We start from the raw sequence: 17,451 nt of genomic DNA, 5'->3' as shown, positions 1-17,451 counted from the left end.
GTGTGTGTGTGTGTGTGTGTGTCACTGCATTTTGTTTTCCACAGAGACTGTTATGTTATGTCTCTTTCCACCTCCCTTGTCTAGTACTGCTGCCCAGCTCATGTTTATATTTGTAACAGTGTGCCTATCCTCTAGTTTCCCAGCCCTCAAGGCTTTTAGCTTCCGTTGTTCCATGTAAAGTCCCTGCACGTGGAGGTAGTCATGACGTGAAAGAACATTCACTCACCCCACCCCTCCCCCACCCCCACCCTCCTTCCTTGAATGCATTCCAATGCCATGACTGACAGTTGTAAATGTCACGGCTGCCGGAAGACTTCCTCTCCGCGTGGATCTCATAAAGTGCAAGTTCCCTTTTAGTGGCATAGCTTTAGACTGCCAAAGGCAAACTGCAACCTTCTGTGGATATAAAATGTCATAATCCGGGATTCAGTCGTTCTTGTAAGTCGTTCATTGGGACGAGGACGGGCTCTGTTGAAGAGCTTCATAGATTTACAGGGCTGCTTACATGATGGCTGTGGGCAAGTAAGAATATTGTGTTTGGTTAGTATAATAAATGATCAGTCAAAAGGAGCTGGTGGGGGGGGGGGGGGGGGCAAGAGAGGGAATATCATATCTGATAGTGGAAGGAACTGAAGAAAATTATTAACCCATTTGGGTGGATCATGATAAGTTCCTATGGGTTTTATTGGACAAACCAGTTTAGTGACTTTGTAAATGAGAATGAAATAGTTATGGTATAATGCAGTGAAGATACTGCTAAAGATAATATTCAAAAAGAGGATCAACTGTCCAGGTTAGCTCTAGAGTGAGGGAGTCAGCGACCTGTGCAGCCATGCTGAAATCCTGACACAAATTGGCGCCAGGGGAGCTTCACAGCTGGATGAATGCCACAACATAGAATAATATGTCAATTTCCCTTGGGTAGAGGGCTGCAAGTTATAGTCTTATACCATCCTCACCTATGCACTTGAATTTTCTCTCAAATAGCAACTGAGAAATATGAATACTATGAAAACTTTCACTTGCTGCAGCATACAGAATGTCATTACTAGTGACCTGAAAATAAATCAGAGCCAGTGAAATGTATGCTCTACTTGAACATTATTTTTGTTAATCTTGGGTTGTCACGTTTCTGTTGACTTCAGTATGAGGTTTGTTTCTCAAGTGCTTGGTTGCAAAAGTAGAAGATGTGGTTTTTTTCCTCTTGTAAGAAAATATGTAACTCTCTGTACATTCATAATGAAATCATACACATTTTCTTTTAATAAATCATGTTTACAGCAAAGTATGATGAGATAGAAGAACTTCAAACATGAGGACAGACATCCTTTTGAAATGGATTCTACAGTTAGGTTCACTTTTTGTCCCTAATCTTAGAGATTAGAATGAAATGTTAAGCTTTCATGATTAGCTTGTAGTTTAGCCCCATGTACATTGTAGATGCACTATGTAGAAAAAAGCGATATACTATAAGATTTTATGTGGTTTATGCTCTATCCACGAACTGCGGGGGGGGGGGGGGGGGGGGGGGTCCTCACTTGTAGTTTCAAGTTGTATGGACATGATAATCAACAAACTTGAAAGTTAGTGAGTTCTCTGTGAACTGTATCCCCCGTATCTTCAAGATTAACCTCATGTACATGTATGTAGAGTACACTACTGTATCGTCACACAACTACCAGGTTTATTGTCAGCACTGTGTGTGTTCTTCCATTTGTTTGGTTGATCATGGAGTTGGACTCTTGCTCAAAAGTTTAATCTTAAAGGTTAGGTATGGAGGCTCATTGTAGTTTAGGGGGTAAGCCCTTGTCATCACTGAATAGCTACCATTGATGATCAGCCTCTACGTGAATGTAACTTATGGCTTCTCCTTCCATGAGATGTTTGTGATTGTGTGGGCTGGGATGGTCTGGTCTGGTTCAGTCTCCAGCAGTAGTCAGAATGTCAGCTTCCAGTCTCCCTCTCTGTCTGCTGTCAGTCCAGACCCACACGCCCCCAGTGAAACATCTCCTCCGTCAGAGATGCATCTCTCCATCTCACTCCCATCTTCTCCGTTTCTTCTCTCCAGGAGTTGCAGCATGTTTGCCCCATCCAAAGTGCGACAGCACCGCTCCCTGCCCAACTCACCGTGTGCCCTTCGCAGCCACCATCACCACACGCCGGCCTGTGGGCGGGGCAAGCTGGTTGAGGTACCCCTCTGGTTCCATGGTCTCATGGAGCGCAAGGTGGCTGAGGAACTCCTCCTGCGAAGCCCACTTCGGGGCCAGAACACCAGCAAGGAAGGTTCTTTTCTTGTTAGACAAAGCAGCAATAGAGGAGGTGAGTTTTAGATGTTGTGATCTTATGAATAAAAATTATAAGTTTTTGCTTGTTTGTTTTGTTTCCTATCACTCCTCATGAAAAATAGTTAAAATTGTTATCAATGATCAGATGGGCAATTCCGCGGTTAGAAACGTTACATTTAAGCAAATTTAGATATTTATTTTTACTACTAAATCACCATTCATGCATTTCAAGTCAAAATCATGTTAAAAACATGTTCATCCTTCCCAGGTTTATGATATAGAAAAGAATGAATACAGTCCAATAAATATTAGAATTGCTATTGCAACTAAAAGGGCTGGTTAGTAATGTTACAAAAAAAGGACATGACAAAAAAATCAATGTCTTGTAACAAAAAGTGTGCAAAAATTCAAGTTACTTCAAACAAAGTGTTGCATTAATTTCAATTATTGCATCATGACAAGTGTTCATGCAAATATTTTTAGCAGTTTGACCAATAATTTATTAGCTAGACCCCCCAAAGCATGGTTAGTAATGTTACAGTTAGTAACGTTACATTTTTCCGGAGTAATTCCGCAGGTTATTTCACCCTTTTGTAATTGACAAAATGTCACATGAATTCTGGAGTATTTAAATGTATTCATCTTTTACCCTTTAGCAAAACTTGGAGGAAAAGTTTTCAAAGGAACCCACTGTAGTTTGCATTTAGGTGAATTTCAGCATCCCTAGTCCCACACATACATTTTAAATGATGGTTTTAGATGTTGCAAAACCAATAAAAACGAAAAATAAAATCTACTGATTTTGAAAGACCTTAATGATTGGTGAACATCCATGGCATTAGTTGATACCTAAATTAAAGAGTAAGATAAAGAGGCACATTTCTTTTATCTATGTCATGTCCACCTAACTGCAGAACTGCCCAGATGGATTTCTTGCCTGAACCCTCAAATAATATATGATATAAGAGTGACTGTGGAGTGTTCATTATCATCACAATAATATGTTTGTTTGTAGATGGTCACCTGACCTACACCGTCATCTTCTTTTCAGGGTTGATGAGTGTGCACACCAAATTTTGTGTTTCTTTTTGCAGTGAAGTTCAGTTTTCCATGATTTTCATATATCTATTAACAATATGTTCTTTTTATGCAAAAAATATGATATGTATTTAAGTGAGAATGTTCATGAAGTCAAACAGTTACCAACCTGTGGGATGTGTTGGTTTCATGTGATGTTATCATGTGGCAATATTCTGCGTAGTCTTCAATAATCGATCAGTGTTGGTTAATAGGAAGTATGTTATGTAGTCTTCCAAAGTCTAAGGAAAAACACAAATGTGAAGTTAATTTTGTTGTCTCCTTGTATTTTGACGGACTCAAACAGGGCACTTTGTGATCTCGGTGTGCACCCGCAATCATGTGAACCATTATCTGATAGAGACGATAGAGTCCATGTTCTACGTCAGAAGAGATCGCAGCGAGGACCGCGGTCGTGATATCCAGGCTTGTGATCTTAGGAATCTCATCCAGTGTTACCGAACAACTCCTCTCGATGAGTCAGGTAAGTCTGAAGCTCTCATACCCCTTTCAGTAATTCATGTATTTTTGGCCAGCTCCTGGCCCGAGCTAATTTGGCCCATGCCAAGCAGTAAAATTTGCGTTCAGTAACTACAGCAGAGCCACGCTACTTTTACGATGATCCATTCACGAACTCAGCCACATAAGGGGTAACTGCCCGGGTAACTGAACACGCGCTCTGGCGGAGGGAACGGCCAGGTAATTGTGACCTTGGACCGTGCAAGGAATTTTGGCCCGAGCCTGGCGCTGCTACCGTTCATAAACTCTTCGATCGGCACCAGGCCTGAGCCTGACCCCCGCACTTGGTGGTAGCTTCAGCAGTGCCAAAATAGCCCACTCCTGGCGCAGGCCACTTTGGCCTGACCCATTCATAGACATAAACTCCAAATTTTGCGACTTAGATTGGGCCTGGCCCAAGCCAGAGGAGTTACTGAAAGGGATATAAGTTTACCAGCATAATGTCCTGTGTCAGTGATTCTTGTCATGTTGGATATAGACAGGTGGCAGATTTCATTTATCAGACTGGTTTGTTTTTCAGCTAGATAGTTTCTAAAAATGTATTTCCAATCGGTAGAAACAGCATTGAAGAAGGATGATAAGGCTGGGTTTGTGAAACAAATATCAGTGACATTCTGTAAAAATGGATTCATGTCATTAAAGCAGCTGCATTCTATGGCTTCAAGTGAAATGTTTTCTACAAAATAGATTTTACATTACTAGAGTTCAAAACATGTTTTCTGTTTTTCTGCATATCTGTCACTTTGATAGGTTTCTACACAATTAGTCATGCTCTTGCATATGGTTCTTTGTACTGTGAGTCCAAACATGTATGTTTTCGAACTGCCAATATATATGTTTTTTTAATACCATATATGAAGTTTTTGTTTCTTTGTCCAAAGTAAGAAAATATTGTACTGCAGTGAAATTATTTGTTATTTCTAAAATTTTGTTATGCACGTTTAAATGCGTAATATCATGTACATTCATAGCAAAGTCTGGTTGTTGCCTAAATATTGTATGTTTTATTTTGCTTTGCATCGGTATATTTTTCAATCTCCAGAGAATGGCAGCCCTGATCCAATGCTTGCTGTCATTCCCAGGGACCATATTCTGTCATCTGTACACAGCATGAATGATTACAGTTTGAGAAGCTTGACTTTGACTCATCCTGTTAGTCAACTTTATTCAATCAATACCTTGTTTCATGTTGTTTATCCTCCAGGCCTGGTGCTGCGAGAGCCGTTACTCCGGACAACGCCTGTTACCATAACAACATCCCTGCTGCCTCTACCTCAGCCCAGAGACAACCACAACTACATCCCGCTCCACGTGGAGCACAAGGAGTATGTGGCCATGCAGGACTATGCAGCACCCGACCCAGTCATGCTGTCGTTTTGTGAGGGAGAGCTCCTGACAGTTTTACAAAAGGACAACAAGAATTGGTGGTTTGGACACAATGACCGCAGAGAGCTGGGCTACATTCCAGCAGCCCTGCTGCGAAGTCTGAGCGAGTCACAGCCGACGGAGAAAAGTGCCTTTTTGAACGCAGGGTATGTAGGAAATGAGGAAGCGAAGAGTGAGGGTGGGGTGGACACATCATCGCTGCCCCTTACAGACTGCAATTCAAACTTTGTGTGTCAAAACGAAAACAAGGCCAGTGTGCACATGCAAAGGTTACACACCGTGCCCTGCGGCCTCACACTACGGAACTGTGGCAACGAGGACATTTATGTTTCCAGTGAGTATATCACCAGATGCCTCGAGAATCAGGATCCGTGGCGATCGCCAGAAATGCCGAGACTTGGCGTCCTGCGATGTGTGTCTCCAAGGCAACTGCAAAGACACCTGTCAGAACCCACGGCTTGGATTGACTTCTCAGTCAAGCCAGAGAGACTGATAGATGTAGAACCACAAGATTTGATGCACTTCAGTGACATTTCCCCAAAGACCTCACCAGTGCACTCTAGGGAGCAGCGCGGAAGACATCCACCGCTCAGGCAAAACAGTTCACCTGCCAGAGAAAGCCATCTGTCTTCGGCAGACTCATCGCCAGTGAGGCGCAAAAAGACTAATTCAATATCAGAGTACATGAACACAAGAGACTATGATCCAATCGAAACTTATCTCAGACTCTCGGAATGTACTACAGGGCCAACTCATCGGAATGCATCAAAATCGAGTCAAGAGAAATGAGCACATGCCATCATATATTCTTATTATTATTCTTCAAATAGTGTATTCCATACCTTTCTTGTCCTTAGACGAAGCATCATCAATTCTGCTAACCTGTCCAGAGGGTCATACTGACCACTCAAGGCCACCTGCCATGGTCATTAACTCATTTCAGCCTGACTAAGATTGAATTCTCCCTTCAGACCATCTCTACAACAAGCCATAGCAGCTGTTTCCTGCTAGCCAGGTTCCCCTTCACAGAACTGTGACCTTTGTAACTGCACTCTGCACCCTGGGTGTTAGCAAGAATAGCGGATGTAGGTGTTCCAAAACTAGTAGACAATAAGTGTGCACACAGCTGTTGTTACATCATCCATTCATTGATCCTCATACCAGGACTTTTCACACTCTCTTACACACTTCCACCCAATGGCAGCTTGACTTTCTCATTGGACATACTTAGCAGCATCTCAGTGAACTGAGGAAAGCTGTAAAAAAATTTCCTCTTTCTGGCTTGTTATTACGTACTCTACTCACCTTCTTTCAGTGAACTGTCTTAGCCATGACTAAATGATTGATTCAACAGGAAAACCAGTGTTTCAGTGTGATACACTGATTCGCAACTTGTATCTCAATCTTGAGCATTTGAGGGATAACGACATGAAACTATATTTTGTAGCCAAGGTTTAATGGGGAGACAATAGAGGGAATACAAATGTTATCATTACTGTGATTAACACAATAAATGCTGTCCTAATGGATGTAGGAGTTGGAAGTAGCCACCTCCTTCCATGTCATATCTCTCCATCAACACTGCCAATCTTATTCTATCCTCAGCCAAGATAACAATATTATATTCTCTTTCTCATAGGAAACTATTGTGTGATGTAAATTTCTCCTGTGAGGTTGATGTGGACATACTCCTTGTCTTAAGAATGACAAGTCAGAGATATGAACAGCTATATATATTTATGATAGATCACTTATAAGTAATTCATGTATGTATCTATTCTTGAAATGCTAATCAACAGGCCCAAGTGCTTTCTAAAATATATCAATGATTGAAACAAATTTTGGACAAATCTGTTATATTGTATATTTGATCGAGTAGAACTAAATTACGAATCTTGTTATGTGGTCCACTGTGTAGCATAAAGCTCAATTCAGTTATTTTCTTGGTCTCTGTACATTTCTACCGATGGACTGACATGTTTGAAATAGGTGAAATACACACTGCCACATTAAAACACAAAGGGTATACATGTATATGCAAAATTTGAAGACACCACTTTATTATAATCTCATGTACATGTTAAACACAACTCTCCCAAGCAAGATATTTTGTCATGATTTTTTAATGTACAATTTGTTTTTTATTTTCTTATTTATTCTCGTGTTGATATTGCTGAATAATGCCCAAGTGCAGCTTTGAGAAAAACCGTTGTCTACAACGGAGTGAGATCTTTGGAGGTTGTAGGTTACACAATGCTCCTTAGGCTCCCACACTTTTTACATAGCCAATTTGTCTTAAGCTTGTGGAGACTGATATCAGCTAACGGTTGGTGCATGTAACCTTTAACCCTGTAATTTTTGTTTTTATTTTTTTATTTTTATTGTTATTACTATTTCTTGAGGAGAGGATTTGAAATTGGTTTGCCAGATCAAACCTCTACTAAGAACATCATTTTGTTTATCACTCTATTTTGTACGCATCCTTACTTTGGAATTATTGTATTTTCATCTGATATCTGGAGGACTAGTGACAGAAGAAAGGACTACTTTTGTTGAAAAGGAAAATCCATTCTGCATTGTTCATTTGTATATCTCACTGCCAACTCTTCAAATGTTAGCTGCATACATCAGGCAGATATTTAGGTCAAGTTGCTACATGCAAGAGGTGGTGCATAGATCTCTGTGCTATTTGGAGCAAAGATATACCCAGAGTGTTACCTTAAGTATATCTCTTCAACTTTAAATGTAGTTATAAGATGTTATTTTGCCATTTTATTTGAAAGGTGCTATTGTAGCATAAGAATATAACAATTACCTGAAAAACACATTTTTGATAACTTTTGTGGTAGATTGGCTGTGTTTATTCCATGCGATATATACATATGTCTCTCTTTTTTGTTGTTGTTGGCATGCTTTTGACCATTTGGTAGGCTGAACATTTATCACTGCCACAGCCCGCATAAATGCCCTCTGTGCAACTTGAAATATTACCCGTGTAGATACTGACTTTTCTCTCTAACAACCTGCTAACAAAGTGCTGCAAAATGAGGCAATCTTCCGTCATGGGTTTGATCTAGCGTCACGCCATGTGACTCTAGAATGAGTGAGATACATAATGTGATGCGTCATCACAAATGCCATGTAGTGTCAGGAAATTTTTTTGTTTGTTTTTTGGCAGATTTGAATTCTCCAGATGCTAAGCTTTAAAGTGATATATAATAGGCCTACTTTATTGCAAGGAAAATATTTTTAAGAAATCAAATGAAAATTTGAAAACTGCAAAGGTTACATTGTTTAAGTCGGCTTTACATGCATTTTCCTTCCTTTTATGATCTCCGACTTCATATGAGTAATGTGATGACGCACCACATATCTATATATGACAAATTAATGTCATTTACTTACAGTACCTTGCAATGTGCGAAGCAGTGTACATTTCCTACTGTGTTGCTAACCAGATGTAGTCATTTAACTTAGCTGTTGAAGTTACATGCACTAAGCAGTTTGACTATCAGTCAGTGGGTGCTCAACGCATTTGGCACAAATCTTCTTGTGCTATTCCATGTGACCGACATCAATTTATGGAATTGGATTATCTGATTAAAAGTACTAACAAACAGTTTAATGACAGTTTGATACAAACACTCATGTTACTTTTGCAGTCATGCAAGGCAGCAGCTGGCCTAGCTGAAGATTTTTGCTTAAAATTTATGTTCTTTTCACAGGATTTGCTACAAATAGCATTTGTAGTAAATGTGAGAAATGGTGTTCAGTGGTGCATATTTTACTGGACTATCCACACAAAGCTGAAGAAGAAGAGTTACTGTACTTGTTTCATGTGACGGAGCATTAATCTGCACATTACTTGAATATGAGACCGTTCTGAAGCACCTTATTAATTCTACAGTCTGGATTTCACTGATCAGTTACTAGCCTTCCCCTTTAAGAATACCGCATTTAAGGCTAAATCTATGATCTTTAACATGACATTGGTTCATGTGAAGGAAATAACCCTAAGAAAGTGTCTACCGATATGCGTTTTCATCATGAATGACATTATTTCTGCTTTCTCACTTGAGCTTTGCCCTATACTGTAAAACCAGATATTTCTATTATATTATGCATTTTGATTTTGTGAAGTTTGCGAGAGCCAAGATTTGCAAAATTAAAATGCACACGAAAGTTCTTGTCTGCACTGCATGCATTGAATGCCAGTGGCAATTTGCAAGAGTTTCATCCCGCGATAAAGCTGCTGGTTCCAATTCGCGGAAATTTCATGCCACGAAAATGTCTTGCTTTACAATAACTTGTGTAACTTGTGTGGATTTTAAGCTTGAAAATGTTCATGAATTTCAAATCTTAGACTAACATTCAGTTGATCTAGTATCTTACAGTTTGTAATTCATCAGGTGTGTTTCTATACTTTGGTCTTGTACCAATTGCAATTGTACAACTCATTAACATGCACTTAATTGTTAGACTCTGGCCAAGCTTGGACGAAAGATGACCACTGGAGTGTGACTGATATGTTTGTTGCTTTTGTGACTAAAAGGAGGGGATTGATTCCAACGAAATGTAGCCACTTTGGAAATGATGTGTTTGAAGGTTGGTGGAAAATTTGACATATAAGATCTGCAATTTATTTTCTCTTGCTTACTGTACGAGACATTCTCTTTTCCCCCTGCTCTCCTCATTGTTGCAGTATTATATTTGATTGGTGACATGAAAACTAGCTGTTTTGTCATATTAATTGTACAAAATATCTAAATATATTATGAGATACACTAAATGTATGGTTTTATTATTTTTGTGACAAATAAAAGGCATCATATCAGCCGAAATATGAAGGATGATTATAACAGCTGTCTTCACGTGTTGTGTGATGATAATACATGTAGCTACTTGGAAGATTGGAATTGTGGTTGGTATGTGAGTGTATGTGATATTCTCATGGGAATTGTGACTGTTGTGATCATGAAATGTACCAACTGTCTGAGAGAAATGTGGAAAAATGGATGTTACACATACAACGCCGATACTTATTTGAAACTTGCAGTGTAATTCTAGATATGTAGACTTTCACTGCTCTGTATCAACCTGATTTTGTGGGTTGCCTACTGCTTGTAAACTCCTGCAAAGGTTATATTCCTTCTAAGCACTGAAAATACGCTTCATCAATGTACCATTTAAATTAAACTAACAATCAATGTGTAACATTGAAAACTAGAAAAGCACTCTGAGAGCACAGACCTCTGCCAGCAGCTAATTTTCACCCATCATAAACATGTGCCGAAAAGCATCCAATTCCCCATTTTAGAAGCCTTTGTTTATGTCATCAGCTTGCAGCCGCGCGGCGCTTCCCACAAGTAGAGCATGTGCTTAGAGCGCATGATGTTATGCAAACCTCAAACACACACAGCTTGACCTCTTCTATCTGCAAAAAGATTTTGAAATACTTCAAAAATCCATAATATATCCAAATCACTATCAAAATTTCATGATCTGTTCCTTGTGTCATTATCAACTTTTCCTGCAAGTTTCATTCAAATCCATTCCCAACTTTTTGAGTTACAAATATGTGTATTTTGCAAACAGACAAACCAGTGTTGTGTTGTGTTTTAAAGAAAGAAGAAAGAGAGAGAAAGAGTAAACAAAGAAGAAATAGAGAAAAACCGCTGCCGATATCACTTAAGCTCCTTCTTTGGTGGAGGTAAGAACCTAACAATCAATGTAGCTCAAACATTGATGAACTCAAACTGCATCCTTTACATACTAAATGAAGTCAGATGAATTAATCACAGTACCTACCCCATCCCATCCCTTCCCCCTCCAAAAAAAAACACAACAACAAACAGACAGACAAACAAACAAACAAACAAACAAACAAGCAAACCATTAGCGGCTAATCAACATGGCATTCACGCATGAAACATTTTGTTTTCCCAATCAGGATGCCAAAGTATCAAGCTTCAAGTAGCAAGCAATCACTAAGCTAAGAGTCTTCTTAAATGAAAACAAGCATATCATTATACACTCATACACAGAGTGCTGGCCTTGAGTGGCATGCCCAGCTCTAAGCAAAATACAAAATTGATTCCTAAAATCTCAAGTGGCTTCTATTGAGCACAAAACATATCACAAGTAAACATGTTTTTCATGTTTGAATAGGGAGCTAGACTTCTGATCAAGGCCAACTGTAGAGTGAGGTCAAGACTTGCTTTGACCAACCAACACCTGGTATACAGATTTCTTGACTACATGTCGTCCTCTTTTGCAAGACATAGACATTTGATATTCATTCAAGTACTGCTATGAGTTTGACCTAGAAAAGGAATGAATGCAGGTGTGTGTGTGTGTGTGTGTGTGTGTGTGTGTGTGTGTGTGTGTGTGTGTGTGTGTGTGTGTGTGTCTGTGTCTGTGTCTGTGTGTCTGTGTCTGTGTCTGTGTCTCTGTGGGTGCGGTTGTGCTCAGATGTTTTTGAGGTACTGGCCTTTAAGAGTACACTATATAATTTTTGACTTTCTAATCTCAAAAAGCTCTTTACAGCCTAAAAATTTTTTTCATCAGTCTGTTTATTTGGAAGCTTGCAGTAAAGATCATTTTACTATAAAACCACAAATATTTGTGGCATGAAATTTCACAAATTGGAGCTGACAACCTTTTTTGCAACATGAAATCTTTGCAAATTGCCACTGGAATTTAATGCATAGTGTAGACAAGAACTTTCAAGTGCATTTTAATTTCGCGAATCTTAGCTTCCATAAAATTCACCAAAAATTTTCATGCATGCAAAAATGTTTGGTTTGACAGTATTCTTGCTGCAGGGAGAGGGAAGTGTAAAGTTTCCTCTTGGTTTGACAGCAAAGAGACCAGACCAAATCAGCAATCATGATTGAAAATGCCTCCAAGATTAGTCCTACTCTGTATGACATTACAGAAATGTTTTCAGTTTTGCCCAGTAGAAGATGGGATGTACAAAGCTTGATGACATTATATCAAATTTAGTGTAAGATGTCTAATATGAGGAAACTACCTTTGAGGAAGTAAGTTCTATGATAAGAACCTGAGACAGGCCTTGGTGTCATTATGTCTGAGCCAGTGAAAGGCTGCAACACAACTACAATATTGCCATTGCACCTACAGGTCTGCCAACATTCCCGCATCCAACTCAGGGAGATTCCACACAGCAATCAGGGAGATATCTGTGTGTTACATGCATTTCAATGGGCAAAAATAATTCCCAAATCAGGGAGATTGTAATACAGTGTATTCTCTTATTCAGACATGAACAGATTTTGACATTTTCAGGGAGACTCCTGCAGAATCAGGGAGACTTGGCAGCTCTGCACCTATCTTTTTAAAACTTACATGAGTTCAAACACATCCAGATCAGCTGCACATATTTTACTTACATGTGTCTTTACATCATTACACTCTGAAAAGAATGAAGTCATTTCCAATATCCCATCGTCAAAACCCATGACAAGGCAAGTTTATTGAACAGACCCAATAAAGCAATCCCAAGTATAGAAATTGTTCAATATACATACACTGTGTATTTGGGACTACATTTTCTACCATGAATTATTGAGGCATATTTCAATATCTGTTTTGAATTTTCTGTTTTCTGCATATTAGCGACTGAGATCTAGAGCGGCTTGCATAATGTGGCACTGTCTCAACTCATTCTAGGCAGTATGGGGATGATTCCAGTCGGTGGTGCAGTAATCACATATGATTCTGCCTTTGTTTACAACTGTTCGCTTGCCAGCCAACATGCAAGCTCTGACACTATACTGTATACGCCATACATACTTCTTGTGGTTTTTATTTTTGTGAATTTCGCGAATCGGATGCTAATCCCACATCTAACAACAGGCAAAAGATATCAACTCTAACCTAACATGAATACCACGTGCATGCATACATTTTGCTGGTCATTACTGTACTACTCAAGCGTGAATTGAACTACAGCTGTGTACTTGCAAAATTGTTGGGAAGTTCCGATTCATGAAAAATTAGACCCTCTAAATATATGGTGTATACAGTATCATGTTGTAATAGAGTCATACAAGCAGAATTACACAAAAAATGAGGAAAGAAGATTTGATCTCACGCTTATAAATTGAGACAAATCAAAACTTTAATTACACATGGGGAGGTATTGTATTTACAGGAATAATCAGGATCATAATTTCTGGAGGCCACCAGAGTACATTTATTTATCTTTAAGTGCAACATCTACAAGATAGCTAAGATGGAAAAAGCTAAATACAATCAGGCTCGCCTATTGTCAACCTTGCACAAGTAAAAAAATTGGCGAAGTCTTCAGAAAAAATTCTGCCCCCAGATGGATCTAAACATATGCAAATTCTATTGTGCGAGTCAAAATTTATGTAAGTCAACAGATTTTCTCAGTTCCCATTGGATTCAACTTTGGAGAGGTTGACTGTATGATATAAAACTCCCATCTACTGGTAAATAAAGTCCCTTCACTGTATGTGGTATATCAAAGGAGAATGAAAGTGCAGTTGAGAAGCCTGTATACTACAATCAGTGAGACAGAGATTACATGATCATCTATCTTTAATAGATTGTAGTTTTGAAAGTGACTCATCAGTCACACATTAAATACAACAACTGTGAGATTTACAGGGATTTGTTGATAGTCAAAGTGGGTATCTGGTGTTTGGGGAAACATTACATCCCATACACAATGGAAGATCTGTTTCCTTACAATGTACAATCTGCTTGATGAATCTTGCTTAATTATTTCACATTGAATGCTTTTATGATGAACATTTACAAGTCATTTTCTTCAAGCCTGAATAGCACTCATGCCAGCCAGCTACATCCAGTAAGATATGGTAAGAAAGGAGGTCAAAATATCATTTTTCAACATCTGTGGTATTTATGGATACTTAAAGTTTCCTACAACAACATAACACCTCTACAAGAAAACAATACTTTCTACCTCAACATGACATAAATCTGCTAAATAAAAAGACTCATATCAGAGGACATAGGATGCTTTGTAAACAATGTGGAACAAATAAAGAAAGGAAACCTTTGAAGGCGACAGCAATTTTAAGTTACAAATAAGTGAAATAATGAAAAACATTTATACTAATTTGATCTGATATAGGGAGTTTTATTCATTGAACAAATATCAAAAAATTTATGGACAATGAATATGTCATACAGCAAAGCTGTACAGCAGTCCAGTTGATATATTTTCCAAGTACATATTGCGTATATACCATCTACAATTTTAATGTTGAGAATATCTTACAAAGTGCAGGCACAAATTGGTCATGAAAAAGAATTCACAAACCGACAGAATCGATCAAAAAAAGCTTAAATAAATATTCATTAAAAATTGAGATTGATAAGTAAGAATGGCCGAGAGTGCCACAAGGATAGGACAGGTCGGACCATCCTCATCTTTCACCTTCCACCCACTTCCACAGCTTCCTCCTACACCCTTCTCCCACACCCTCTTCCCTCTAGGTCTCTTCTACTCCTAGGGTTTCCTTTCATGCTTTCTACATGAACTTCCTGTTAAAACTTGTTTTCATCCAAAAACACATCAATGATGCAACCTTGACTTAAGACTATTTGAAGACGGTTACCATACAAATCAATGAGTAATATATCTCTTTTTTCTACCCGAGGATATGTTGGAGTTTAGTTGTTGTTTTTCTCATCATCAGGGGCTTGAGAGGAATGTAGGTGGGCAGCAGGGACACTCGTCAGGAAACTGGAATCCCACAGACAAAAGGAGCTCAGAATCTAGGACTGTCATCAGACAATTCATGACCACTGTTCAGAAAACCAGCACAAAACAAGAGTCTTTGCTTCCCACACACTGACAATGAGACGGTGATTATGGCGTATTTAGCCAGTCCTATCATGGCCTCTCTAGGGTTCTAGGACATAGTAATAAACCACATGGTTACCATGGCTAATTATGAAGTCAGCTGACGGGGGTGCAGTAAAGACAATGTATGCATTAGCAGAGACTGCCATCTGATTGGTGGAAGATAATCCTTTGCAGTAAGGTCTTTCTAATTGTTGCAGCGCTCAATCTAGTGTCCTCATATTGCATAGCCAGGAAGACGACATGTAATGCCATAATCAGAGGAAAATCCACATTGATTCATCACACACACACACACACACACACACACACACACACACACACACACACACACACACACACACACACACATACTGTGTATCAATGGTCTTTTCACTGGAAATGGTTGCCTTCATCAAGCATGTGGTGCATTTCCTGTTTACGTTTAAACTCACCATAGATAAAGATGGCCGATGTTTCCTCTAACAGTAAATTTGCATGAGGTCCATCATCTCTTAAACACGTTGTCCTAGTGCCATCACGTGCCGCCGCACATTCTGCTTCCTATTTTGATTGACTGTCCTAGCTAACTCATCTCACTTGTGAACAATTTCCATACAAGCCACTTCTTCTTTTGTACCCTTCCTGCTAATCAATCATTTCTTGTCCTGACAATCGATGGTAAGAGAAACGACGGTAACTTACCATCGTTTTTGATGGTAAGACAAAGTTTTATGCAACAGGGCACTGGTATGATTACTGACACACTTGAACAGCTTTGTTAATCAAAAGACTGTAATAATCATGTTGGCTCAAACCTTAGAAGTAGCAGACAACAGCTTGGGTGATTCAAAAAGGTTTTCTCAATACCAAATCATAATGATTATGTTTAACATGGCACAAAACATGACAAGACTTCTTACATCTAATACTGTATATGCCAAATGTTTCGCGAGGTTTTCATTTTCGCGAATTTCGCGAGTCAGTTACTATTCAAAAGCGAAATTACAGACACACAAAAATATTGACCTTGATCCCAATGTTTATGTGACGTACGCATAGTATATTAAACATACTTTCTCCGTTAATTACAGGACTCGGGAATTCCCTATTTGCGAAAATTTAGACTCGCGAAATATATGGCGTATACAGTAGTAAATTACTCATCAAATTTGCAGTGAAATACACTATGCACTGAGGTCAGTCACTCCTGAACCACTACATGGTCAGATTTGATTTCTCACAATCATTGGCATCAGTCAGCCAGATCTTACTACAAAGTGAAAATATTAGCAGCCACCTGCAGATAGAATTTTGAACTTTGCATGGATGATGCATACACTGATTTTCACACTTGCCCAAACAAGTAAGTAGATTGAATGCTGATTCCCTGAATTCTGATATGCAAGTCTGACAAGATAGATTATCAAAGAAAGTATATCTCCACTATTATTCTACCTTCCGTCAACAGTCATTTTTTTTTATTTTGTTTTGAGCAGCCAATATTTGGGATATTCATATCTTTCTTTTTTTAGTGAGAGATAAAACATGATGATAAAGCTGACCTTGCTAAATCAGGACAGACCAAGAGAATAATTATATTGCCTCCAGTTAAAGCTAAATTTCACTTGCATATGAATATACGATGCCAACATATACATCATGTGTTCTTACAGAAAACAGAGCAAATACAATTCTATATTCTATATCTTGCAGCATAATTGAATATCATTCATGGGGAGGGGGGGGGGGATGGAGAAAGGTAACAATGACAAATCATCAATTACCCTGTTATACTATATGTGACCCTGCACCACAAAAGAAACTAAAAGTCACCAGATATGAATTTTTAATTAAGGGCAGAATCTGAAAGAGGAGACTTTAAGCTTTAAAATGATGCATAACTCAATTCAAATGGACTCCCCTAACCTATCTAAATAATGGAAAGAAAGCACACACTCTGGAAACGTGTGAACTGAGAAAAGAAGCTCTAAAGTACAGGGTCTATTCAAGCGCTTAATCTTTACCAAACCGTCCTCACTGTGTGATGAATGGGACAAAAAAACAGGATGTAAACCACGGGAGTAACAACAATGAAGGGATTATCAGATTAAGTTGAAATTGAGCATGTTTCATTAACACATTCTGTCCATGAATAATGCCAAATTTCAAAGCATTAGCATTAATCTTTCAAAAGTTATTAGACCAGAAAATGAAGAGTGTTCAAAGGATTTCAAAAAATGAAAAGGGGCCTCTGAGACATACCTGATCATTCTACTCTAGCCCCAAAAAGGGTTTGGAAAACTGATGAAAACACACTTTCCC

The 17,451-nt window shown here is 38.7% G+C and overlaps 1 protein-coding gene across 1 annotated transcript in view; it reads left to right on the top strand.

The window, feature by feature from the left end:
* Positions 1-7,880, top strand: part of LOC139732768 (uncharacterized) — a 29,980-nt gene extending 22,100 nt beyond the window's left edge. Inside the window, exons 2-4 of the mRNA XM_071643612.1 lie at positions 2,069-2,319; positions 3,670-3,846; positions 5,086-7,880. Coding sequence (XP_071499713.1) covers positions 2,069-2,319; positions 3,670-3,846; positions 5,086-6,056 — 1,399 coding nt within the window. The 3' untranslated portion in view covers positions 6,057-7,880. The remainder of the gene's footprint in view (positions 1-2,068; positions 2,320-3,669; positions 3,847-5,085) is intronic.
* The last annotated feature ends 9,571 nt before the right edge of the window (positions 7,881-17,451 follow it).

The sequence above is a fragment of the Diadema antillarum genome, unplaced genomic scaffold (assembly GCF_040938485.1).
Source record: "Diadema antillarum isolate AM-2024a unplaced genomic scaffold, OU_Dant_1.0 seq00000447_RagTag, whole genome shotgun sequence".
In the NCBI taxonomy this organism is placed as follows: domain Eukaryota; kingdom Metazoa; phylum Echinodermata; class Echinoidea; order Diadematoida; family Diadematidae; genus Diadema; species Diadema antillarum.
Note: the sequence above shows the minus strand (reverse complement) of the source record. Positions and strands in the feature narration are given on the sequence as shown.